Source organism: Ostreococcus lucimarinus, chromosome 11, assembly GCF_000092065.1.
Source record: "Ostreococcus lucimarinus CCE9901 chromosome 11, complete sequence".
In the NCBI taxonomy this organism is placed as follows: Eukaryota; Viridiplantae; Chlorophyta; class Mamiellophyceae; order Mamiellales; family Bathycoccaceae; genus Ostreococcus; species Ostreococcus sp. 'lucimarinus'.
In genome coordinates this window covers 171,301-195,978 of record NC_009365.1, presented here as the reverse complement: position 1 = coordinate 195,978, position 24,678 = coordinate 171,301, and the positions used below count along the sequence as shown (strand labels likewise).

The 24,678-nt window shown below is 61.8% G+C and overlaps 14 protein-coding genes across 14 annotated transcripts; 7 read left to right on the top strand and 7 right to left on the bottom strand.

The window, feature by feature from the left end:
* Window positions 1-214: 214 nt before the first annotated feature.
* OSTLU_43992 (predicted protein) lies at window positions 215-1,756 on the top strand (the record flags this gene model as incomplete). The annotated part of the gene is made up of 2 exons (XM_001420405.1): window positions 215-736; window positions 812-1,756. 2 exons carry the CDS (start codon window positions 215-217, stop codon window positions 1,754-1,756), a joined length of 1,467 nt encoding a protein of 488 aa, XP_001420442.1.
* Window positions 1,757-1,812: 56 nt separating this feature from the next.
* OSTLU_7292 (predicted protein) lies at window positions 1,813-2,421 on the bottom strand (the record flags this gene model as incomplete). The annotated part of the gene is made up of 1 exon (XM_001420233.1): window positions 1,813-2,421. A coding segment is annotated over one exon (609 nt), but the record flags the coding sequence as incomplete, so codon positions are not given.
* A 410-nt stretch (window positions 2,422-2,831) lies between these two features.
* Window positions 2,832-3,524, bottom strand: OSTLU_93424 (predicted protein; the record flags this gene model as incomplete). The annotated part of the gene is made up of 1 exon (XM_001420232.1): window positions 2,832-3,524. One exon carries the CDS (start codon window positions 3,522-3,524, stop codon window positions 2,832-2,834), a length of 693 nt encoding a protein of 230 aa, XP_001420269.1.
* Window positions 3,525-4,317: 793 nt separating this feature from the next.
* Window positions 4,318-6,708, top strand: OSTLU_44312 (predicted protein; the record flags this gene model as incomplete). The annotated part of the gene is made up of 1 exon (XM_001420404.1): window positions 4,318-6,708. The coding sequence occupies one exon, from the start codon at window positions 4,318-4,320 to the stop codon at window positions 6,706-6,708; it is 2,391 nt and encodes a 796-aa protein (XP_001420441.1).
* Window positions 6,709-6,737: 29 nt separating this feature from the next.
* Window positions 6,738-8,135, bottom strand: TPR5a (TRP-containing protein; the record flags this gene model as incomplete). The annotated part of the gene is made up of 2 exons (XM_001420231.1): window positions 6,738-7,343; window positions 7,380-8,135. Coding segments are annotated over 2 exons (1,362 nt in total), but the record flags the coding sequence as incomplete, so codon positions are not given.
* Window positions 8,136-8,904: 769 nt separating this feature from the next.
* On the bottom strand, window positions 8,905-9,705 carry OSTLU_3085 (predicted protein; the record flags this gene model as incomplete). Its single annotated transcript, XM_001420230.1, has 1 exon — window positions 8,905-9,705. A coding segment is annotated over one exon (801 nt), but the record flags the coding sequence as incomplete, so codon positions are not given.
* Window positions 9,706-11,096: 1,391 nt separating this feature from the next.
* OSTLU_26414 (predicted protein) lies at window positions 11,097-11,885 on the bottom strand (the record flags this gene model as incomplete). The annotated part of the gene is made up of 1 exon (XM_001420229.1): window positions 11,097-11,885. One exon carries the CDS (start codon window positions 11,883-11,885, stop codon window positions 11,097-11,099), a length of 789 nt encoding a protein of 262 aa, XP_001420266.1.
* Window positions 11,886-12,480: 595 nt separating this feature from the next.
* Window positions 12,481-13,200, top strand: OSTLU_26413 (predicted protein; the record flags this gene model as incomplete). The annotated part of the gene is made up of 1 exon (XM_001420403.1): window positions 12,481-13,200. One exon carries the CDS (start codon window positions 12,481-12,483, stop codon window positions 13,198-13,200), a length of 720 nt encoding a protein of 239 aa, XP_001420440.1.
* A 184-nt stretch (window positions 13,201-13,384) lies between these two features.
* OSTLU_26412 (predicted protein) lies at window positions 13,385-13,768 on the bottom strand (the record flags this gene model as incomplete). The annotated part of the gene is made up of 1 exon (XM_001420228.1): window positions 13,385-13,768. The coding sequence occupies one exon, from the start codon at window positions 13,766-13,768 to the stop codon at window positions 13,385-13,387; it is 384 nt and encodes a 127-aa protein (XP_001420265.1).
* Window positions 13,769-14,003: 235 nt separating this feature from the next.
* On the top strand, window positions 14,004-16,892 carry OSTLU_88568 (VIC family transporter: potassium ion channel subfamily H; the record flags this gene model as incomplete). The annotated part of the gene is made up of 1 exon (XM_001420402.1): window positions 14,004-16,892. The coding sequence occupies one exon, from the start codon at window positions 14,004-14,006 to the stop codon at window positions 16,890-16,892; it is 2,889 nt and encodes a 962-aa protein (XP_001420439.1).
* A 489-nt stretch (window positions 16,893-17,381) lies between these two features.
* OSTLU_4795 (predicted protein) lies at window positions 17,382-18,290 on the top strand (the record flags this gene model as incomplete). The annotated part of the gene is made up of 1 exon (XM_001420401.1): window positions 17,382-18,290. A coding segment is annotated over one exon (909 nt), but the record flags the coding sequence as incomplete, so codon positions are not given.
* Window positions 18,291-19,802: 1,512 nt separating this feature from the next.
* On the top strand, window positions 19,803-20,090 carry OSTLU_7301 (predicted protein; the record flags this gene model as incomplete). The annotated part of the gene is made up of 1 exon (XM_001420400.1): window positions 19,803-20,090. A coding segment is annotated over one exon (288 nt), but the record flags the coding sequence as incomplete, so codon positions are not given.
* A 1,057-nt stretch (window positions 20,091-21,147) lies between these two features.
* On the top strand, window positions 21,148-22,410 carry OSTLU_26409 (predicted protein; the record flags this gene model as incomplete). The annotated part of the gene is made up of 1 exon (XM_001420399.1): window positions 21,148-22,410. The coding sequence occupies one exon, from the start codon at window positions 21,148-21,150 to the stop codon at window positions 22,408-22,410; it is 1,263 nt and encodes a 420-aa protein (XP_001420436.1).
* A 57-nt stretch (window positions 22,411-22,467) lies between these two features.
* On the bottom strand, window positions 22,468-24,374 carry OSTLU_26408 (predicted protein). Its single transcript, XM_001420227.1, has 2 exons — window positions 24,016-24,374; window positions 22,468-23,827 (listed from the first exon to the last, which is right to left on the bottom strand). The coding sequence occupies exons 1-2, from the start codon at window positions 24,223-24,225 to the stop codon at window positions 22,487-22,489; spliced, it is 1,551 nt and encodes a 516-aa protein (XP_001420264.1). The 5' UTR covers window positions 24,226-24,374; the 3' UTR covers window positions 22,468-22,486.
* Window positions 24,375-24,678: the final 304 nt, after the last annotated feature.

Here is a 24,678-nt window from a genome sequence, read left to right as displayed (position 1 = left end):
GCGCCGACGCCTCGAAATCGCACCGCGCGCGGCGCCGACGCCACGAAATTTGAAATCGCGACGCGCGTATGGGTAAACAGTGCGCGGTGCGCGAGGCCGACCCTCGAAATCGCACCGCGCGCGGCGCCGACGCCACGAAATTTGAAATCGCGACGCGGCGACAGCTCGACGATCGCGCGACACGGCGACGCGCGACGACGGCGGCGACGCCGCCATGGTCTTCGGCGCGCTGCGCACGAATCGAGAGAAAGCGGAAGCGCGCGCCAAGACCGCGCTCGAGCGAAAGTACGGCGGAAACGCGGCGCGGTTGGACGCGTACAACACCGCGCCGGATGACGAACGCTCCATCGAGTACCTGGAGCGCGCGGCGATGGATCGGTACGGCGTCTTGCGGGCGATCGACGACGCGCGAAGCGGTGGGAAGAAGGATGAGGAATTGAAACGGGCGATCGCGAGCGCGGAGGAGGAATATAACATGCGACGGACGACGGGGGGGACGTTTGACGCGGAGGGCGCGGCGAGAGACGCGACGAGTCATTTTTTGTTGAGGTTGGCGAGCTGTCGAAGCGAAGAACACAGGCGATGGTTTCGGGAGAACGAGTTGGAGTTGTTCAAGTATCGGTACGGTGAGCTGAGTTTGGACGCGAAGATGGAGTTTATGCGGACGAATGGGTTTAACGATTACGCGCGGGCGAGCGAGAAGGAAGTGCGGGAGAGACGGGACGATTTGCGGGACGTCTTGATGGCGGACCACGAGTATAGGCAGATGCGTCGAAGTCTCAGTAAAGATGGTAAGCTCGGGACGATGGAGTACCAGAGGATGTGCGAGGAAGCGGCGAGCGAGGCGTCGCGTTGGTTCGTCGTCGGTTTCGAAGAGGTGTGCCCGCTCGTCAAGTCGAGACGGGCGTACTTGATCGGCGGAAACGCGTGGATTCGTAAAGAAACCCTCGATCAACTCGTGTTCGGTCGGTTTAAGACGATGCTGAACAAGATGGTCGCCGAAGCCATCACGCTCTTCAACAAGTTTGAAAAGAAGGAGGCTCACCGTTTGACGCCGCTTTTGAAATCTGTGCACAACCGTCGATCGGGAAGCGGGTACGATTTCCAAGGCGAAGACGGCACGATGTCGATCGCCGGCATCGAAGCCACGCAAGAGTCTTTCCCGCTGTGCATGCGCCAGCTTTACAAGGCGCTCAAGAAAGATCATCACCTGACGCACGGCGGTCGACGACAACTGCAACTGTATTTGAAGGGCATCGGCTTGCCTCTGGACCAGGCGCTCGTGTTTTGGAAGACAGAGTTCACAAAGCACCCGAAATGCTCCGCGGAGAAGTTTGAAAAAGATTACGCGTATGGTATCAGACACGCGTACGGTAAGGAAGGGAAGCGCGTCAACTACACCCCGCACGCGTGCGGTCAGTGCATCGCAGCGGATCCGGGCGTGAAGGACGCGCACGGTTGTCCGTTCAAGACGCTCACGTCTGGCGTCAAGGATAACGGCGCACGTTTGCACGAGTTGCTCGGTACGTTGAAAATCTCTGGTGCTAAGTCGCACGCGATTGTCGAGAAGGCGACGAATATGCACTACCAAATCGCGTGCGGTATGACGTTTGCGGCGATTCACGACGGCGTCGAAATCGAGGCGGGCGTGCACACGCCGCATCAATACTTCCACGAGAGCAGGAAGATCCTCGCCCCGCCGACTGCGAGCGAGGCGGTGCTCGGCGACGCGAACGCTCAATCGGTTGCGGCGTGAGATAGGGATCGCTACAGATGTAAATGACAAATCTATATTCAAACGACTCACCCTGCGAGCCTCACGAACCGCCCTTGCACAAACTTTCGATCCATCGTCACTCCTAGCTTGCGGTTCGTGATTGAGTGCGTGACTATTTCGCACTCGCCCACCAACCCGACGGATGCAAACACGTCGTTTAACTCGTCTTCGTCGAAGAAGACGGCGAGCGTGCCGTCGGAACGGCGGTACGTTTGCTCGTTCGACGTCGACGACAAAGACGCATTCTCATCGATGCGTTCGCCCGGCACAAACTGCGACGACGCATCTGCGTTCTTAACGTCCCCTCTCGCGTAATCTCGAAATAAAAGTACACCATTCGGACGTAGCACGCGCCGAATTTCCTCAGCGGCGTTTCGCAACCCGTTCGCCGTGAGCGCGGAAAGAAAGAACACCGCGGTCACGGCGTCGACCGATGCGTCGTCAACGCAACTCTCCATCGAACGACGCGCGCTCGCATCGACGACGTGCGTGCGAAGTCGTCGCGCATCGAACTCCGGGTTCGCGCGAACCGCCGCAATCGCCGTCGGCGAACAGTCCACCGCCACGACTCGCATGTTTAAATTCGCCCTCAAAAGCGGAAACACCGAGTTCCCGACCCCACACCCGAGCTCCAAAACATCGATTTTGCGCGTTTCGTCCACGTCTGGGAGCTCGCTCGGGCGAAGCGCCGGGCGAAAAGTCTCCGGCGCCGCGCGCGCTTCTTCGTCCACCAGTTCCCCGAACGCTTTCCGGAGGTAATGCCGATCTTTGAACGCCCCGACGTCGTGTCCTTTGGCGCCGTCTTTACTGTGCGTGAGATAAAACCGTTCCCACGCCTGCGGGTCGTCCGCGGCGCGCGGCGCGGCGCGCGAGCGGGATTTGTGTCTGGGTGCACTTTTCGTCCTGACGTGCGTTGGACGAGCCGCCGACGTCGACGGCGCGCCGAACGAGCGCATGCGTCGCGCGCTACGCGTTCGCGCGATGCGCACCGCGCGGAGGCGCCGAGACAAAGTCGCGAACGCGACGCAATGACGACTGTTTTACAACTAGACTATTAGAACGGCGCGTCTTCAAAGCGTCGACCGAAGACGTACACCAACGTACCGACGAACACGATCAGCAACAACGCCGCCGCGCGCCTATTCAAGCGCTTCTTTCGCTTCAACGTCTTTCGCGCGCCCACGGGCTTGCGCGTCGGCACGCGATGATTCTTCGATCGGCCGTCGTCGTCGCCGCGCTCCGCCGCGTCCAACGCGCTGTCCAGTTTCCTCAACGCCCCGTCGCCCACCGCGCTGCCGAGTCCCGGTACGAGGCTCGACAACAGCACCGACATCCTTCGCGGTTTACTCTTTCCATCGTCGTCGTCGTAATCACCGTCGTAATCCCTTCCCGGCGTTCCGCGCGCGGTCGCCCCGTTCGCGCGTCCGTTCGGCGTTCGCAACGGGCTCACCCCCGGCGTCGCGCCGCTCGTCATCATCCGCGCGCTCTCATCCTCCTCGACGATTAAATCTTCAATGTCTTGCACGTCCTCTATCCCGTGCACGCGTTCGCCCGTGCTCGCGTGATACACCGCCCGCGCGCCCGCGATTTGCAACCGCGCGCACGCCGCGCTCACAAACTCCTCCCACGTCGCCCTCTCCTCGATCCCGAGCGCGCGCTTCCGTCGCGCGTTCCTCGACGCGTGTTGATCATCGCTCGCCGTCGACGACGGTTTCAGCGACACGAAGACGACGCGTTTCGTTTCCATCGCCCGCGCGTCGCGATTCGCGATCCGCGATCGCGCGCCTCGTCGTCCTCGCGCGCGGTTTCGTCCTCGCGCGGCGCGCGCGCGCGCGACGTCGCTCGCTCGCGCTCGCCGCGCGCGCGCTCGCCGAAGGCGCGTCGCCGGCGCGTCGCGCGCGCGTCGAGCTGTGATGCGAATTCAAACGCGCGCGCGACACTCGACGACGCGCGACGCGACGCGACGCGACGACGCGCGCGCGCCGCGATGGCGACGAGCGATAGCGATGACCGCGACGACGCCTCGGACGCGTACGACGACGCGCGGGACGCGTTCGAGCGCGCGGGCGCGGACGATCCGTTCGTGCCGCATCACGATCAGCGCGACGACGTCGGGGCGAGCGACGGCGACGCGAGCGAGGACTCGCGCGGGAGCGACGACGAGAGCGATGGAGAGGATTTGATGAACGACATGGAACGGTGCGGGAGCGACGCGAGCGACGCGCGACGCGCGAGGGCGAGAACGGGGACGGGACGCGGGTTTGAATATTTGAATTTCGAGCTGTCGCTCGCGCGCGGACGACGCGAGAGCGGGGAAGACGCGCCAAGGGCGGCGCGCGGGGCGAGACGCGACGGTGGGGATGGAGTGAGCGTCGGATCGCGCGACTGACGAACGTGAGGAACGCGTTATTTTCGTACGGCGTAGGGATTACCAAGTGATGCCGCACTTGGACCAGTACGAAGAGGCGGGACTGGCGCAGGAGGACGAAGAGTACGATGCGGAGGCCGAACTCGAGGCGCGATTGCGCGCGGAAGAGTTGATGGAACAGCGGGATATTTATGAAGATCGTGGTGGACGACGCGCGGGTCGGGTGCGGCCGCGGGCGCTCGAGGAGGGCGAGGACGAATGGTTGCGGCAGGCGCGAAGGCGAAGGGCCGCGGATCGCGCCGCAGATGGGGACATGGAAGACGATGACGAGGAATTCGACGTGAACATTGACGTGTACGATTGCCCTCTTCGCGAGTGGATCACGAAGGATCGCACGAAGGTGGAGATTCGCAAGCGTTTGAGTCGGTTTTTGCGCAAAGGACAAGTCGACGAAGCCGGGCGGTCGCTTTATCACAAAAAGATTCGCGAGATGTGCAACAACAACTTGCAGAGTTTGGAAATCAGTTACATGCACCTGGCGAAGAGTGAGTCTCTGATCGCGGTTTGGGTCGCGGACGCGCCGAAGGACATGCTCGATCTATTCGACGAAGTCGCGCTCACCGAAGTGTTGAAGCTTTACCCGTCGTACGGCGACATTCATCCCGACGTGTTCGTGCGAATCGTGGATTTGCCCGTCGAGGACGCTATTCGTGATATTCGCCAATCGCACTTAAACTCATTGATTCGCGTCAGCGGTGTCGTGACGCGACGCACGGGTGTGTTTCCGCAACTGAAAAATGTGACGTACACGTGCATGGTGTGTTCGTACAACGTCGGTCCAATCTTCCAAAATAGTAGCAGAGAAGAGGAGCGCCCGAATGCCTGCCCGGAGTGCCATCAAAAAGGTAGATGGCAGATTAACTCCGCAAAGACGGTGTATCGCAACTACCAGAAGTTGACGTTGCAGGAATCTCCGGGAAGCGTTCCGGCTGGCCGCATTCCGCGAAGTAAAGAGGTTATCGTGTTGAACGACTTGATTGACATGGCGAAACCGGGTGACGAGATTGAAGTCACCGGGGTGTACACAAATAACTTCGAAGCGTCGCTGAACACGCGTCAGCAGGGATTTCCCGTATTCACGACGTACATCGAGGCGAATTACGTCAAACGAAAAGGAGATTTGTACTCGTCGGGCAATCTCACGGATGAAGATCGCGAGGACATCAGAAAGCTCAGCCGTGATCCCAAAATCGTTCGACGCATCATGAAGTCTATCGCGCCGTCCATTCACGGGCACGAAGATATCAAGATGGGTATCGCATTTGCGCTGTTTGGCGGTCAAGAAAAGTTCGTCAAGGGCAAGACGCGATTGCGCGGCGACATCAACATGTTGTTGCTCGGGGATCCCGGTGTTGCGAAATCACAGTTTTTGAAGTACACACAAGCCACCGCGGGTCGCGCCGTGTACACCACTGGTAAAGGCGCGTCTGCGGTCGGTTTAACAGCTGCCGTGCACAAAGATCCGGTGACTCGCGAGTTTGTGCTGGAAGGCGGCGCCCTCGTGCTCGCCGATCGCGGTGTGTGCCTCATTGACGAATTCGATAAGATGAACGAGCAAGATCGCGTCTCCATTCACGAGGCAATGGAGCAGCAATCCATATCTATCTCCAAGGCTGGTATTGTGACTTCTTTACAAGCGAGATGCTCGGTCATCGCCGCAGCGAACCCCATCGGCGGTCGATACGATTCGTCCAAGACGTTCAGCGACAACGTTGAACTGACGGATCCAATCCTTTCCCGCTTCGATATTCTTTGCGTCGTTCGCGACGTTATTGACCCTGTCTTAGATGAAAGGCTCGCTAAGTTCGTGGTACACTCCCACGTCAAGTGCCATCCGAGATTTGAAGACGATCCGGAAGCGCCGTTGCAGAATCCATTTGGGGAAAATGACGACGACGACATCGAGCCGATTGATCAAAAATTGTTGCGCAAGTATATTTCGTACGCGAAAAAAGAATGTCGCCCAAAGCTAAATCAGCAAGACTTGCCGAAGATTCAACGAGTCTACGCCGAATTGCGAAAGGAGTCTGTGACGCGTGAAGGCATGCCCGTCGCCGTGCGTCACATCGAGTCCATCATCCGAATGAGTGAAGCTCGAGCGGCGATGCGACTTAGCCAGCAAGTATCGGCTGATGACATCGACGCTGCGATTGGATGCATGCTGCAGTCTTTCATCGGCACTCAAAAGCAATCCGTGCAAAAGACCCTGCAGAAGAAGTTTGCGCGATACACGCACTTCCATCGCGACTACGACGCTTTGCTCCTCGAAATTCTTCGCGGACTACTTCGGGAAACGATGCGCTGGGAAAATGTCGGCGCCAAGCCGAACAGTCAAGCGGATACCGCGGGTCAGACGACGACAGTGCGTTGCCGCGATCTCGAGAGCAAGGCGAGAGCGTACGGCATCGAGGATTTGGCGCCGTTTTACGGCAGTTCAGCCTTCAGAAACTCGCACTTCTCGTACGACGCTGCCCGTCAGTGCATCGTCCACACGAGCGATTAGGAATGTAATTGTTGACACGAAGGATAGCATTAAAACGTTGAGGTCGAGGTTTGGTTGTCAGCCGCTTCCACGGCTCCTCCGCGGCGACGCCACCATCGCAGCACGTACGTCGTCCCCATGGCCGTGAACACGACAAAGATGCTGAGCGCCGTGCGCTTGTTGCGCATAGCCCAATCGATCGGTCGCTTGAATCGACTGTAGATCCCGCCCGCGACGGAAGCCATTGAGAGCATCCGTTCCATGGTCTTTGGCGAAATGTTCTTGAGAGCGTTGACCGCTTGCTCAGCTTGCGCGTCGTCCATCGTCATGCCCATGCTCTTGGACATCTCCTTCAAAGACTCCGAATCCATACCCTGGATCATTTCAACCATGGCCTCGCGCATCTCCGGGTTGTTCAACTCCTTTTGCATCTTGGACATCATTTCGGGGTCGTTCGGGTCGAAGCCTTTCCCGCCCTCCGTGCCCATGCTCTGCGCCATCTTCATCATGCTTTGCATAGTCTCCGGCTTCATGTTCTTCATCATGCCCGCTGCCTTTTTCACGTGATCCGGGTCCATGCCCGCCATCATGGGATTCGTCGCCGCCATCTGCTCGATTTGATCGTCGGACAAGTTGCCCATCATCGACGACATTTGCTCCATGGCGTTCGGGTCGCTCATCATCGCGCTCACCTGTGCTTGAACATCAGGCGTGAGCGTCGGCATCCCAGGCATCCCCGGCATCGCACTACCGCTCGAGCCGGCGCTCGTCGTGGGCGCCGCCTCGGGATGGTCGAATTCCGGCGCGGCGGCCGGCACGGCTAATCCTTGCGATTCCATGCGCTTGACGGCTGCTTCGAGCTCTCCCGCCACTGTCTCATCTCCAGGACTGAGCTTATTCGCCCGCATCAAATCATTCACACCTTGTTCGAGCTCACCCTTCGCCACGTACGCTTGTCCGCGTCGATAGTACGCCTTCAAGCTCCGCGGTTCGAGCTCGAGCGCCTCGGTGCACTCGCTAATCGCCCCGTCGTGCTTCCCAATCTTGTTAAAACAAAGCGCCATGTTCAACATGCACGACAACCGCAGCGTCTTCGCCGCCGCGTTCACATCATCCTTCAAGTTTTCCTTCACTCGCGCGTACTTCTCCACCGCATCCGCGTGTTTCCCCTCTCCCACGAGTTTATTCCCCTCCTTCTTCAGCGTCTCGCTCCCCGCGTATCGATAATCCGCGCTCGCTTTCGCGTGTCCCTGCGCCTGTTCGTACTGCGTCTTCAACTGTTCCGGCGTCATGTTCCCCATCTCTTGCGCCGCTCGTCGCATGTCCTCCGCCGTCATATTTTTCATCGCCTCCGCCGCGCCCGGCGGCGCGCCGAGGCCCATCGACCCCGCCATGCGTTGCATCTGCGCCATCTGTTCGGGCGTCATGTTCGACATCATCTGTTGCGCTTGCGCCTGCGTTCGCGTTCAAGTCGCGCGATCCGTCGTTCCGTCAGTCGTTCGCTCGCGTCGCGCGCGCGTTCGCGGCGTCGCGCGATCTTTCGAAGCGTCGCGGTCGTCATCGCGCGCGCGTTCGCGTCGCGGCGCGGCGCTCGCGCGTCGCGACGCACGATCATCTCGGGCGTGAACATCGAGGGGTCCATCGCGCGCGGTGCGGCGGCGGCGCGAGGCGCGTCGCGGGCCGAGGCGTTGTGACGCGTCGAGTGAAGATGGGAGCGTGGGACTGGGCGGGACGGGACGGCGTCGCGGCGTCGAGTCGAATTATAACTTTACAAAGGGCTGGCGGCTAAGGCTCGGCGACGCCGGCGCGCGCGCGAGGGGTTTTGAGGGGCGAGAGGATCTTCGGGCGGAAAGCGCCGACGTTGGCGGCGACGCTGGCGGTGAGAGGGGGCTTACGAGGGGAATTCGCGACGGAGACTTCGGCGGAGGAATCGAGCGAGTTGGATTCCTCCGCGGAATCGTCCTCGGAACCGAGAGTCCTGGACGCGGTGGCGTCGTGGACGGGCGTCGGGGTGCGAATCGGGGCCAATCCGCGAGGGGCGAAGGCAGAGATGACGGAGACGTCGATGTCGTCGCTAGCGTCGACGAATTCGTCGTCTTCGATCGCCGACGTCGGGGAACCGTCGTCTTTGGACATCAGGGCGAGAATGTCGGCCGCTTCTTGCTCGGCGGATTTCGACTCTTTACCTTGCGACCACGCGGCTGGGTAATCGCCCACGAGGCGTTCGACGATGCTCGCAAACGTTGGTCGCGCCTCCGTCTCACGCGTCCAGCAATCGTGCAATAGTTGCTCCATCGGGTCCTCGACCCAGCTCGGAATTTTCAACCGTCGGTGCAAAAACGCGACTTGAGCGACGATTTGCACGGGTGACGAGAGATCGGCCCACGGGAAATTCAGGGTGATGAGCTCCCACAGAATGACACCGAACGAAAACACGTCGGAGAGCTCGTTGACGTCGTCGCCGCGAAGCGCCTCGGGCGCCATCCATTCGGGCGTTCCCCCGGGAGCTTTGCAATTCGATCCGTACGTGTAGCTCTTCAACTCGCTCATCCCAAAATCACTCACTTTCAGTGTCCAATTTGCATCGACCAGCAAGTTTGCCGGTTTCAAGTCGTGATGTACAACAGGGTGGGCGAGGGAGTGTAAATACAACATCCCGCGCGCGCAATCCGCCGCCATTTGTCTGCGAAGCATCCCATTGCTACGAAGCGACTCGCTCCACTTACCGTTGCCGTGCAACAGTTGCTCCAAGTTTCCGCGCTTCATGAGCTCGGAAACGATTCCCATTCGACCCCGCTGAATCACCGCACCGAGGAACAGTACGATGTTTGGATGACGCAACGCGCGCATCATGCGAATCTCCTCCGCAAAGGCATTGATGGTGTCGTCGTTCATTTTGTCGGCAATCATGGTTTTGTAGGCGACGTCGGTGTCGTTCCACTTCGCGCGATGCACGACACCAAAAGACCCAACACCGAGTTTAGCACCTATGGATAACTCTTCCTCCGCGATCTTAAACTTCCCCGCGGCTTGGAGAAGACGCGTGCGCGTTCTGAACTCTTTATCAGTCTCCTCTGCCGCGGCGAGGCCGTGTTTACTCGGCGACTTGGCGATCACTTGCGTCTCTACGTGCTCGTTGAACGTCACCGACTTAGAGTTTCCATCGCTAGAGTTACGCCTGACGTTTATCGACGTGGAAAAACTCGAACCCTTCTTGAGCGCCGAAGGGATACGATCGAGCACCTTCTTCGGCAGCGGCGGCAATCCGCTCGAGACGCCTGTGTTCTCGCTCAAATTGAAGGCGTATTTTCCAACATCTTCATCGTCGATCGGAGCAGCGTTTTGAGACAGTCGCCCGGGCGCCGCACCTGGTGACATCGGCGGCGGCGGTTCTTCGTACTTTTTGTGTTTGTTCCCGAAACTGAAATCAAGCGAGGACCGATCGCTATCCGTGGAAACGCGCGGGCTCGGCGGGATCTCGTCCGAGCACTCAAGCGGCATTCTTGCCGAAAGCGGCGAGCTCGTCATTCCCAGTTGCAGCGCGTCGATCCATCGCGCGCGATCCGTCGGACTTCCAGCGCGCAAAGTCATCGTCTTGAACCCCGCGGGCTTGCAGCACAATCCCGAGAGGAGATCCATAAAGTCGGCGTTTTCCTGAAGACTTCTACGCAGCGACCGCTTCGGCACCGCCATCATCTCGATCACGAACGCCGCAGGTCCGTGTTCGGGTGCCTCTTTCGCACTCAAAATCGTCCCGTACCCGTGCATCGTGCTGAATCCTTTCCCCCAAAACAAGTGCGCCTCGTACAGCATGAAGTGTCTCAAATTCCAAGTATCCGTCGCGCCGCCGAAGACGCTCGCGAACCAACTCGTCTCCTCCGCCTTCTTCTCGAGCGTCCCCTCGAGCGTCGCTCTCTCCGGTAACCACGGCAAAAACTTATTCGACTCATGTTGTCGTCTCGATCCTCGTTCGGCGCCCGTCGCGTTCGCGCCGTTCGCCGTTCGTCCGCGGTCCACCCGCCTCGCGTTTAGCGACATCTTCTTCTCGACCACGTCCGACGCTTTCACGTCCTCCATCGTCGCGTTCGAGTCCTCGCTCGACGCGCTCGTCGTCGGTCTCGAGTCATCATTCGCGACCGCGTCGCGCGCGCGTCCCGTCGCGGTCGCGGTCGCGGTCGCGGTCGCGTCGATCGGCGACGGCGCGTCGTCGATTAATTCGTCACCGGGAATCGGCGCCGCGGGCGTCGCTGACGCGGCGTCGGCGCGCGACATCGGCGACGACGCGCGCGCGGGCGATGTCTCGCTCGGGCGGTCGTCGGCGCGCGCGCGCGCGGTGCGTCGAGCCGTGCGATGACGAATAATGCAGTCTCGCGTGACAATCGGATATGGCGGGAAGGCTGGCTCCGGAGCTACGCGGGCAAAAGCTCTGCGCCGCGCGTCCACACGGTGACGGCGTAACGGTCGTGAAAACTCGGACGAACCTCGTGCAAGAGCTTGGCGGCGTCGAAGACGACGACGCGGCCGAGAATCGGGTCGATGTCGACGAAATCAGACGGCGAGGCGGCGTCGGCGGCGACGCCGGGGCGATAGGCTCGAAAGCGACCGCCGCGCGTCGCGTCCCAATCGGGGTTCAAATACGCGATCAGGGTGAACACTCTGTCCGATGGTCGTAAACCGGGCGATCCGGCGTCGTTCGCGTCGTCGGAGGGGTCGTTGTCGAGATGCGGGACGTATCGACAGCTCTCGGAGCCGTATCGAGCGAGCATCAGGCGGTCGGGGGCTCGACACGCGCGAACTTTTGATACGACGTCCGCACCGAGCGCGTCGTCGTCGACGCGCGCGACGACGCGTCGAAGATCGTCCGGAACGCGCAGCAACGCCTCGACGCAAGGCCGCAGGCCGGCGAACTCGTCCCCGGCCGGAAGGCTCGACGTCGCCAACACGGCGACGTCGTCGTCCCTGCCCTCTTGTCGCAAATTCTGCATCACCCCGCGATCGTACATCGCCCGCGCCGACGCCGCGGCGGCCCGCGCGACGTCTTGCGATATCAAATCATCCACGACGACGTACCCATCGCGCTCGAGCGCGCGCAGGTGATCGCTCGAGAACGCGTATCCGACGGTTTCCGCCGTCGCCGCCGTCGTCGCCGCCGCGTTATCTTCCGGCGCGTACTCCAACCCCTCGAGCATCGCCTTCATCGCGTTTCGCACCGCGCTCGATCTCGATCGCTTCGGCAGCGTCTCGACCGCGCCGACGAACACCTCGTTCCGGACGTCTCTCGTCGTCGTCGCCGCGTACGCCCGCAGCGCGTCCCGCGCGCGCCGCCCGCCCCCCACGAACACCACCGCGCCCGCCGCGTCCTCGAGCGCGAAGCACCCCGGCCCGTCCGCGACTCCCGACGTCTCGTCGTCGTCGCGCAGCGCCGTCTCGACGCACACGCGCGCGTCGCCGACCGCGCCCGCGCGCCGTCTCGAAACCGCCGACGCGCGCGCGCGCCTCGCGCCGTCTTCGCCGCGCGCGACGCGCGACGACGACGCGCGCGCGCTCGACGCGACGCGCGACGCCATCGCGCGCGCGTCCGGCGCGCGTCCGACGCGCGTCGCGACGTGCGGCGACGCCGTCGGTCGGCACACCTCGACGCGCGCGCGCGCGACGACGCACGCGCGATGGCGACGCCCGCGGTGAAAACGCTCGGGTGCGCGCGACGCGCGAGCGCGAACGCGCGCTCGATCGACGCGCGGCGACGCGACGACGCGCGCGCGCGAACGACGCGCTGACGACGGTTCGGGATGGATGCGCGCGCGCGACAGGGAAAATCACTTTTGCTTGGACCAAAACGACGCGGCGGTGCGCGCGATCGCGGCGGCGCTGCCGTGGTACGGACCCGAGTACTCGCCGCACGACGTGCCGTCGTTTTACGACGTGAGCGGGATCACGGAGAATCCCGAGGTGTTTCGCGCGGTGACGGAGCTGTTCGTCGCGAGGTATCGCGCGCAGGGCGAGGCGGGACCGACGCACATCGCGGGATTCGACGCGCGAGGGTTCCTGTTCGGACCGCCGATCGCGATGGCGCTGAACGTGCCGTTCGTGATGATTCGCAAGGCTGGGAAGCTGCCGGGGGTGCTGGTGTCGAGCGGGACGTACGTCACCGAGTATTCGACGGACGAGACGGTGATGCGCCTGGGGAGCGTCAAAGCGGGCGATCGCGTGGTTCTGATCGATGATTTGATCGCCACGGGTGGGACGGCGTTGGCGGGGTTCAATCTCGTCGATCAGCTCGGCGCGCGCGTGCACGAGTTCGCGGCGATGGTGAGCTTGCCGTTTTTGGACGGCGTCAAAAAGATTCACGAATACGCCGACGGCAAGTTCAAGGACGTGCCGTGCTTCACCATGGTGGACGATTCCACGATTGGGCCGGAGATGTGTCGCGATCCTCCCGCGGGAACGCCGCGCGTCGTCGCCGCGGGCGACGCCGCGCGCGTATCGGCGGAAATCGACGCGGCGACCGCGTAGACGCGCGCGATCGAAGCCCTCTCGAGCCCTCCGTCGTCGTCTCGTAAACGTAGCCATCGTCGTGTTGCAATCGCAGTCCTATCCTAAATCTCGCGCCGTGCGCCGCGCGGTACAGAAAAAATTACCCCCCGCGCCCCCTCCCGCGCTTCCGTCTTCGGTTCGCCGACGCGTTCCGTCGTCCTCGTCACCCCCCGAACGCGCCGTCCTTCGCCCCGAACGACGCCCCGCACCCGCACGACGTCTCCGCCTGCGGATTCTTCACCACCTCGAACGAGCTCTTGATCATCTCCTCCGCGTAATCGATCGTCGCCCCCTTGACGAATTCGTACGAAATCGCATCCACCACCACCTCCGCCCCGTTCGCCGCTCGAAACGTCTTATCGCGCGCCGTCGCCGCGTCGCGCTCGAGGGTGAACTCGTACTTGAACCCCGAGCACCCGCCGCCCTCGACGGCGAGCCGCAGGCGCGCGGGCGCGCTTCCGTCTTCGTCGGCGATGGCGCGCAGGCGCGTCGCGCACGCGTCGGTGAGCGTCAGTCCGTCGTCGACGGACGCGCGCGCGCCGCACATCGCGCGTCGCGCGGCGCGCGTCAGCGCGCGGCGCGTCGCGGGCGCGAACATCGGCGCGCGCGCGTGCGCGGCGCCGCGCGCGTCGACGGCGCGGCGTCGGGGCGATGGTTTATATTAACGTTATACTGTTTGCCCATACGATGTGGCGCACGGACGCGCGCGTCGGTCGGTCGGTCGCGGCGCGACGCGTCGCACACCGCGTCGTCGCGACGTCGCGTCGCCGCGCAGGCGCGCGATGGCCGCCGCCGAGCGCGCGCGCGCGAAGACGCGCGATCGCGCGACGCGCGCGACGCGCGACGGCGATTCCGACGACGAATTCTTCGGCGCGGGCGCAACACCAAACGCGAGCGACGCGCGCGACGCGACGACGGCGAGCGCGCACGACAGCGCGGGAAGCGACGAGGGCGCGCGCGGGGATGGCGATGGAAAGCTCGACGCGGCGAACGGGACGCGAGCGATGACGCGGGCGGAGAAGGTGAAGGATGCGATTCGAAGGGCGAAGGAGGCGGCGAAGGCGGGCATCGTCAACGTGCCGCGGGGAAGCGCGGCGAGAGCGAAGCATGGGTTGGCGACGAGCGCGAAGGCGCTGCGCGAAAAGGAGGAGGGCGACACGAGGCGGCGGTTAGATGAGAATAAGATGGCGAGGGCGGCGATGACGGCGGCGGCGTCGGAGAAGCACAAGCAAAAGATGTTTGATACCACCCGGTTGGAAAATTTCTTGGATCACGGCGACGAGTCCGAGGCCGATTGGAACGCGGCGGACAGCGATGAGGACGAAGATGAAGCCTCGGCGATCGCGAAATACGGCGATGACGACGAGGCGAGATCGTTATTCGTCATGCACCCGACGACGAAGCTGCGGCAGTATTGGGATTTTCTACAAATTTTCCTGTTGCTGTACATCGCGATTTCCGTGCCCTATCGCATCGGGTTCAGCGAGCCGTCGTACGGATTGTGGTACGTCGCGGATTTTCTGGTCGATATTTATTTCTACATTGACATGTTTTTCAACTTCTTCACGGCGTACTGGGAGACGAGCGCCGATGACGACGACTTTCACTACGTGACGAATTTGTGGAAGATTCAAAAGCATTACTTGAAAGGCTGGTTCATTCCGGACGCCATATCGCTAATCCCCGTGGATTACGTTTCTCGCAGCATCGATGGCACGTTGACGTGTTCGTGGGAGTCTGAGGCGGCGTGTGGCGCCGCGGCTGAGAATTCACAAGTGCCCGAGGTGCTGCGTTTGTTCAAAATGCTGCGCCTACTTCGCGTGATGCGCACGGGTAGAATCTTGGAACGTTATCAAGAGAATCTTATGCGCGTGTATAAAATGGTGACTCTCGGGCGCTTGCTCGCGCTTTTAGTGCTCCTTTCTCACTGGATGGCGTGTGCGTACGCCTACGTGTACGACTTTCAACGCGAAGACGCGAGCGGTGTAGAGTCGCACAAGAGTGAAATGTACGTTGCCGCGTTGTTTTGGTCGGTGCAAACACTCACGACGGTAGGCTACGGTAACGTCGTTCCGACCACTGTCGATGAACGCGTCATAGCCATCCTCGTGATGATCACCGGGGGCTTTGTATTTTCCGCCATCATCTCCGGCGTGAACATGTCCATGGATGAAGACTCGCCCGGGAATCGCTTCGCGGTGCTCATGAACCACGTACGCGAACTTTTGTCCGAGCACAAGATGCCAAACGGATTGAAATCGCGCGTCCGGTCGCACTACAAGGCTTCCGCGAAACCTCAAAAACTGGTGAACCGAGATATCATCCAACCGCTCCCCGAGGCGATTCGCGCCGACGTCAACTTTTACATTTACGGTAAAGCGCTGTCCATAGGTTTAAAGGCCAATGGCACGGTGCAGCCCGACGGGATTGTGATAGAGATCCTCTGTCGTACCATGGATACGCACATGTACGCGCGAGGCGCACGTATATGCTATCCGTACGAACTTGCGGATAAGTTCATCATCACGCTCAACGGGAGAGTTTCGTATTCCCCCGACGAGGCGTCCGGATTCCACCACTCCCACGTACAGAAAATCAAGCGCAAGCGATTGCGAGAACAGCAAATCGAACTCGCGGAAGAAAAAGGTTTGCTCCGCGGCCCGGGCACAGTGCTCAACCCCGGTTTACTTTCCGGGTTCTATAAAGGCATGTTGTGCGCCATGCCGTTTGACAAACACGTCGAGGCGCTCGTCATGGACCACGCGGTGTTTTATGATATTTGCGCGCAACATCAACCGACTCTATTGCGTAACTTCGAGGATGAGTTTTTGCACGCGCTACAAGCGCTGAACAAACCAAAGATGGCGCGCATCGCGTTGAGCGAGTGCGACATGCGAAGATTTTTAGAAGAAACAACGCGCAACGTGTGCTCGAATTGGCGCGAGTTGCTGCAGCAGGAACGCGCCCAAGAGGATACGAAAAGACGTGCGAGGGAGCAAGCTGGTGCAATCGGAACGGTCACAGCGGGTGGATTCAAGGATACGAATGTACCAGTCTCGGGAGCGGCGCCCGGGGCGACGATGGGCGCCATCAAGCTCGCGATGCAACAAATGCACGCCGACATAGTAAATATTTCAGAGCAAATCGCGCAAGTCATGATCGCTGTCAAGGAAGTGCAAGTTGTTGGCCAAGACACCGCGTCGAACGTGTCACACATCATCATCAGCAACGACACGATTGAAGAGAAACAACTGAACATGGAGTTGAACGTGGAGGCGGTGTACCAGTCGCTGCAACAAATCGCCTCGAACGGTCTGAGCATGGAGGCTGGCGGGTGGCACGGCGGCGGCGGCGGCGGCGGTAAACAAGTATTTGATTTTAGAAAGTCCGGCTCCCAAAGCGGCGGCGCCGGCGGCGGAAAAGACGCCGCCCCGTTCAGCGCGTTACAATCCGACGCCATTCGCGAAAAGATTGAACAAGCCGCCAAACGCGGCACGAAGCTCTCCGTCACCACCCACATCGACAACGAAGAAGAAGTTTGGGAACGCGAGCGTCGTCCCCCGACCGTGGGCATCCAAGGCATTCGTCGCGTCGACCCCGACAGGGCGCGAGCGCGGCAGGCCGAGAAGGACAAGTACCGCGCCGACGGCGTCTTGCGCGACGCGCTCTAGCTCGTCCCGTCCACCGCCGTCGCGACGCCCCTCGTCCCTCGCGCGAACGCGCGCGCGTAGCATCCTTAGTATCACCTTATCCGCGCTTTTCGTCGCGCGTCCCTCGCGGTTCTCTCGATCCATTCGAATCGCGTCTCGTCTCGCGCGTCCCGTCCCGCTCGCCTCCAAATCCAAACCGTTGCCGCACTCTTCGCCGCGCGCATGGGATGCGCGTCCTCCGCCGCGGACGCCGCGAGCGCCGCGCGCGACGCGGCGCCTCGCGCGCCCGCGTCTCCATCGCGCGCGCGCCCCGTTCGTCCCGTCGCCGATCGCGCGCGCGCGCGCGACGACGACGAATGCGTCGATCCGACGGACGACGCCCCCGTGCGGTACCAAGTGCGCCTGCGCGGCGGCCCGCTGACGCAGGAGCAATACAACGCCCGTCTCGCCGGCGTCAAGGGCGCGAAGACGGTCCGAGTGGCGTTCACGGACGAACGCGGTCGCGCGCAGTCGTACGCGATGCGATACGCGGCGTGCTCGCAGCGAGGGTACTACCCAGAGGCGCTGAGCAAGGCGAACCAGGACGCGCACGTGAGCGAGGCGAGATTTGGAGATCGCGACGACGAGTGCGTCTTCGGCGTCTTCGACGGACACGGGGAGTTTGGAACGGAGTGCGCGAGGTTCGCGGCGATGAGAGTGCCGATGGAGATGGCGAAGCGAGAGTTTGGGGACGCGAAAGGGTACGAGGAGGCGTTTCGAACGACGAACGAGGCGCTGCGAAGGAGCGAGGTGGACGATTCGTTGAGCGGGACGACGGGGATCATCGCGCACGTGAAGGGGAGGGATTTGTACGTGATAAACGTGGGGGACTCGCGGGCGACGATGGGGATAGAGAAGGCGGACGATAAGGGAGAGGTTGTGGTGGAGACGGTGGATTTGAGTTCGGATCAGACGCCGTTTCGCGCGGATGAGTGCGAGCGGGTGAAGAAGGCGGGCGCGCGCGTGATGACGCTCGATCAGCTCGAGGGGTTCAAAGATCCCACCGTGCAGTGTTGGGGGACGGAGCAAGACGACGATGGCGATCCCCCGCGACTGTGGGCGAAGAATGGGATGTATCCTGGCACGGCGTTTACTCGTTCCATAGGCGACGCCGTCGCCGAGCGCATCGGCGTCGTCGCGACGCCGGAAATCGAGCGCGTGCGCTTGAACAAAGACACGAAGGCGATCGTGATCGCTTCAGATGGAGTTTTCGAATTCATTCCGTCCACAAGCGTGATCAAAGCCGCGATGGCGACGAGCGATCCACAGCAGAGCGCAATCGCGCTCGTGGTGGAATCGTACAAGCTCTGGCTTCAATACGAGACGCGCACGGACGACATCACCGTCATCGTCATCTTGATTGAAGACTTCCCGGACGAAACCCATCCCGATCCCGATCCCGTCACGCCGAGAAAGTCCGTGAGCGTCAGTGCGCTGTTCAACTTTCCCGATCGCGCGAACCAGCTCTCGTCGCCGTTCCCAACGTCGGCGAGACCTCGACGTCGCGTCGTGCCGTCGTTCACCATGCAAACGCGCCGCAGTTATCGCGTGGTGCACCCTTACGGTTTACCGTCCGATATCTCGTTCAACACGAGAGGTTCACTGGAAGAGCAGATGGGAGATCTGTCCATCGCCACCGCGGAGGACAAATCGGCGTTATTATCGATTCTCAAGCAATCATTCTTATTTATCGGCGTCTCGGATGCGATTTTGAACGAAGTCGCGGAGGCGATGTACAGGAAAAGAGTGTACGACGGCGATGTCGTCGTGACGCAAAACGACAAGTATTCGCTGCGTGCGCTTTATGCCGTACAGAGTGGCACTCTCACGGGGCGCGACAACGTCGCGTGGGTCGAGAACGAGGGAGACGAGAATGCGGAGAAGAAGGAAGCCGTCAAGGTGCGAACGTATGGCAAAGGCGGCGACAGAATGTGCTTCAACGAACAGTGCATGGCGCACGCCCAAAATCCGCACGAGACCGTCACCGCGAACAGTGACGTGGTCCTCTGGGTGCTTGACTTCGCCACTTACACGCGTCTCATGCGCGAGGACGACGAGCCGAGCGTAAACACGCTCACGAGCGCGCTGCGCGGCGTGGACGCGCTGAAAGCCGTGAGCATCAGCGACTTGCGCCGAATCGCCACGAACATCGTCGATAAGCGCGGGAAATCTCTCGTAAAGGCTCAAACAAGCGAGCTCATCGCGCGTCAGGGACAGCAGATAAATGCTATGTACATCATCAGTAGGGGGGATGTGTCGTGCACCGTGCGTGCGAATGCGCGCGACGAGAGCGAGACGCCGAGGGTGGTGCTCAAGTTGACGAGTGGGCAATATTTTGGTGAACGCGCGCTTCTCTCGAGAAGTGGCGCGCCGTGTGCGACTAATATTCAAGCCATCAGCGACGACGTTGAGGTATGGCGCGTTAAGCTGACCGATATAACAAACGTCACCGGAACCGAGGCGATCGTGCGGACGTCGAGCGCCACTCTCGAGCGATCGTCGTCGATGGAACGCATCCGATCGCCCCAGCGCGCTTTAGATCCGCACGAGCGGCGATTAAGTTTCGGGGACGACGAGCGAGCCTCGCGTGAGGCGCTGTACATGACGTTGCTCGGTCACTTGCGCGAAACGAAGGGGGCGTCTAAGGAGGCGACGGTGCAGATCTCGCTCGCGAGAACAGAATCGCTCGCGCGAGTCGAGGGCGTGTTGCGCGAGCGCGCCATCATCACAATGCTCACGGCGGGCTCAGCCAAGCCGCCGGCATTCATTCCCATACCCGCCATCCCATCGAAAGACTCGAGTTTCATCTCCATTCCGTACCCATTCGCGCCGAGATGTGCGCTCGAAGCTGTCATCGCGTGCGGCGGCGGCTCCAAGCCCGAAGTCGTCAAGTACTACGTCGCCGCGTTTACGCTCGTGTTCGAGTACGTCCACGCCATGGACATCGTATTCCGAGGAATGGACCCGGAGACGATGACGATCGATCAGCACGGCGCGCTGCGGTTGACTGACTTCCGCTTCGCTAAACATCTCGCGGTGACGGACGACACGCCCGGAAAGACGTTTACGGCGTGCGGCGCCGCGGCGTACATGGCGCCCGAAGTCGTTCGCGGCGTCGGCCACGACGAACGCGCGGACTGGTTTTCGCTCGGGACGTTCATCGTGCACTTACTCAACGGGACGCCACCGTTCGGGATGAAAGTCACGCACAAGACGTACGAGTCAATTTGTCGGTGCGATTTATCCACGATCTTCCGCGGCGACGCCGATCCCAAAGCCGTCGCCTTGGCTCGCGCGCTTCTCGTGGTCAACCCAAAAGACCGCATGCACGACGCCACATTAGTCAAGCGATCCGCGCTGCTCTGCGACATCGATTGGGATAACTTAGCGAACGAACGACCGCCGGAGGAAGTGGAAAAGCTCACGCGCGCGGCGTATCGCGGCCGCGGCGTACCGCCGATTCGCGACGCGACGGAACCGAGCGCCCTGCACACCGCCTGGTGCGATACCTACATGGCTTTAGACACCATCGCTCCGTGATGTGATTTCATTCAAGCAAACGCAGACACCGCGGAAACACGCACCGCACGCGCCGCGCGACGCCACCGTTTGAAACCGCGACCGAACCGCCGCGTCGCGCGTCGTCCCCCGCAGACGCCGTCGCGCCATGGCCACGCGCGTCGGTCTCCTCGACGCCGACAGCGACGTCTCGGACGATGACGACGTCCCGCTCGGCGTCGTCGGCGCGCGTCGTCTCGCGAAGCGCGTCGACGGCGACGATTTCATGGATGAAGACGCGCGCGACGATGCGATCGTAGACCTTTACGACTCGCGCGCCACCGCGGAAGCGCTGCGCGCGCACGAGGACGCGCTCGAAGCGTTGCGCGCGCGTCAGACCTCCACCGCGGACGCGTTCGGGGCGTTCTTATCCGTGGATGACGGTGAAAATGAGGCGCGCGCGTTGGAGACGGATTCAAACGAAGCGCGCGGCGACGCGGTCGCGAGGCCTCGGCCGCCGCCCATGGCGAGAGCGCTCGGACACGCGATGCGAGCGACGGCGTCGATGCGGTATGCGTCGACGCGCGCGGCGCCGGCGACGCGGGAGGCGTCGGTGGGAGGGGTGGACGCGTACGGCGCGCTCGCGGGGTCTCGCGGCGCCGCGTTCGGCGCGCGCGGCGCGTTGGCGACGCCGGCGATCGGAGACGACGGCGTCGTCGCGTGCGCGGTTCGGACGAAGATGACGTTTGCGGGCGTCGTGGGTGCGCTGGAGGTGGCCCTGGATCAGTCGGTGCGACGCGCGAGTGGGGGATTGCGTCAGGCGTGCTCGCGCGAGTCGACGGAATCGAAACCGTATGGCATCGCCGCGACGTGCTTGCGACAGTTGGAGGCCGTGGTTGAGGCGTTAGCGAATAGTAATGGCGACGACGTCGTCGCGCGCGATCGCGCGGCGGCGGAAGTCAGCGCGTGGGCGCTCGTGAGTGAGTTGTTCGCCGAGGACAAGCTCGGGGCGTCTCGAGGCACCGCGGCGGAGGTGCACCGAAGACGCGCCGGCGTGAGCGCTTGGTTGCGAGAACAAGTCGCGCGCGCTGCGCCTTGCGAGGAAGAGCTGTTCGGTAGACGTGCGGCGTTAACGCACGTCGCCGGTGGTCGAACCGTGAGCGCTGCACGCGCTGCGGCAGCGCACGGAGATCCGCGTTTGGCGACGTGTTTGGCGCAAATCGGCGCCGGCAAAAACGTGGCGTTCTACGCCAAGCAACAGCTCACGCGCTGGCGCGCGGGGTCGGTGGGCAAGTACATCGACGAGTTCAGCGAGCAAGCATTCAAGCTTCTCGCCGGTGAGGTCGAGCGCGACGATGACGGGATGGGTTGGTATCAAAACTTAGGCTTACACATGTGGCTCGCCGCCGGACCGACGTCGCCGCTGCGCGACGTGGTGAAGAACTACCTCGACGCCGTCGCGCAACAGCGCGCGGCGAACCCGCTGCCGCCGGTTGCGACTTACGAAGCACTCGACGCGAACCAAGCGACACACTTGCGCGACGTGGCGTTCAACATTCTCGCCCTCGCCGCGTCCACCGAGGACGAAGGCGGGTCGCCGAGCACGGCGGAGGTGCGCGTGGCGTTTCACCCGCTCACGTACTCGGATGACGTCTTGAACGCGTCGCTTGCTTGGCACCTATTCGGCGTCTTAAACGCGATCGGTGTGCTAGAGGGCGAGGGCATGGACGCGTTGGCGGACGAAATCACCGTCGCCTTCGCGACGCAGCTTCTTGGTATGCCTGAGCGAGGACGGTGCGAGTGGGCCGTCTTCGTCTCGCAACACTTGAGAGACGACACGCGGCGGACGAAAATGACGGGGCACATCTTGCGTGAGCGTTTCGAGGAGTGGAAATGCGATGATGGAAAGATAGCGTTCATCAAGGACGTGTGCGCGGTACCGCAGGAATCGCTCGACGACGCGCACGCGCTGTGGGACGTGTATTCGACGCCTCGGCCGTGATGCGATGAATAATGGAATGAAATTTTCTGGAATCGACCATTCGAATTAAAAAAACTTCTCTCTCCGCTAACTCGCGCTAATTCTCGAAATCCAGGACAGACACCCTATTATTCGAAAAGCAAGCGGCGACTTTGGTCCCTTCCTTGTTCCAGCAAACCTCGAAAATACCACCCTCTCCTTGATACGTTCGCATCAAGCTCCCATCCTTTACGTTCCAAATGTGCAAGTGCTTATCGAAAGAACCGCTCGCGAGGTACTTGCCGTCGGGACTAAAGGCGACGGAGTACACCGGGTCAGTGTGACCTTCCAACGTGTGCAAACACTTACCGGACTCCACGTCCCAAAGCTTGATGGTGGCGTCGTACGACGCGGTGGCGAGAAGGAGCGGGAGGTCGGGATTCTCCGTGCCGGGGCCCGTGGGGCTCCATTTGATGGTATATATTTCCTTCTCGTGCTCGTTGAAGTCGTGCACGCACGTATCCTTCTTCAAGCTCCACACTTTTGCCGTGAAGTCGTCCGAGCAAGACGCGAGGAGCGTTCCGCTCGGATCCCACTTGATGGCGTTCACCTCGTCAGTGTGCCCGTTGAACGCCTTGATGGGCTTGTCGTCCCCAAGTTTGCACACGTAGATGGAGTGATCCATGGAAGACGTGGCGAACTCCGTGGGGCTTCGCCAGTCCACATCAAGTGTGGGCGCGGAGTGGAACGCGAACTGCTGCTTCATGTCGCCCGTCTTCGCGTCCCACACGATAGCCGTCTTGTCCACGGAACCGCTGAGCAAGCAGTCGCCCGTCTTGTTCCACTTGAGGGAGAAAATCGGGCCCTTGTGATGCTTCAAGCTCATTTTTAGCTTGCCATTCGTATCCCAAATGCGTGCCTGGCCATCGTACGAGCCAGTCGCGAGCAGAGTACCGTCCGCGTTCCAGTCGAGCGTGGTGACGTCGCCTTGCATCGACTTGCCGTCGGGCGCCGCGCTCTTCTCGTCTGTATCCATCGCCTCGACGCCATCACCGCTCGCTTTGTGATCCAGCACCTTCGGCTTCGCCAACTTCGTCTGTGCCTCGCGCCCGGACGGCCCAGCCGGCACGGTCCACACCCGCGCCGTGCTGTCTCCGCTACCGCTCGCCAGCATTTGCTTCGTCGGGTTCCACGCGCATATGAAAACCTCGCTCGTGTGTCCATCCAACACCGTCACTTCCTCCGACTTGATCTCTCGCTCAATATCACTCTCGATCTTGATCCCATTCGCCTCCGCCTTGGCGCGCGCCTCCTTCTCTTCCTCCTCCCTCAATGCCTTGCGCTCCTCCTCTGTCATATTTCTCCGCGCGGAGACGAGTTCCTTCAACTCGTCCACGCTCAGCGACAGCAAATCCTTAGCGCTCAGCACGCTAAAATCGGCGTCAACATCCGTACCATCCTACATAACGAAATAAAACCGTCACCGACACCGTCAGTCATCCGCGCACCGTCGCCGCGCGTTCGTCCGCGTTTAATTTTTAACATTTCCTCGCTCGCGCGCGTCGACGCGTCGCGCGCCCGCGTCGTCCCGCGCGCCCCGTTCCGCCCGCCTCCCGCGTCGCGCGCGCGCGTCATCACTTCACGCACCTCATTCAGATTCGCCTCGAGCTCGCAGTACTGCAACCCCTTCTGCACGAACGAGATCAACGCCCCCGGGGGAACCTCGCGTTGGCCGTCGGTCAACTTTCGCCCATCGACGTAGCTCTCGTTCCCGAGCGCGAACGCCGCGTGCGTGAACCCACTTTCGAGCAAATATCGATACACCAAATAATTCATCTCATCGCTCGTGAGCGACATGACGCCGAATCGCGCGTTTCGTCGGTGAACGCGTCGCGAATGCGATTCCACGGAATGCGCGGTCGATCGCGGGGATCAATAGGGTTCGAGAATTCGTTCGAATGCGCGTCGCTCGAGGGCGTTCGCGGTCGCGCGGCGCCGTCTCGCGGTGGCGTGGAAATCGACGCGTCGCGCGGCGGCGTGTCGGCGGCGCGATGGCGTCGCGACGCGCACTGAGGCGAGACTTCGCGCCGTCCGCGCGCGCGCGCCTCGCTCCACGTATTGCGCGCTCGAAACGCCCATCAAACTCGAAACGCCCATCATTTGACGAGTCTTGATTCGAGAACGGGGGGACTCGAGGCCGGTGCGCCGGCGCGCGACCGTCAGACGCGCGCGCGTCGCGCGGGCGTCGCGCGAACCGCGACGTCGCGACGGACCGCGCGAGCGCGCGCGAGCGCGACGCGCGACGCGGCG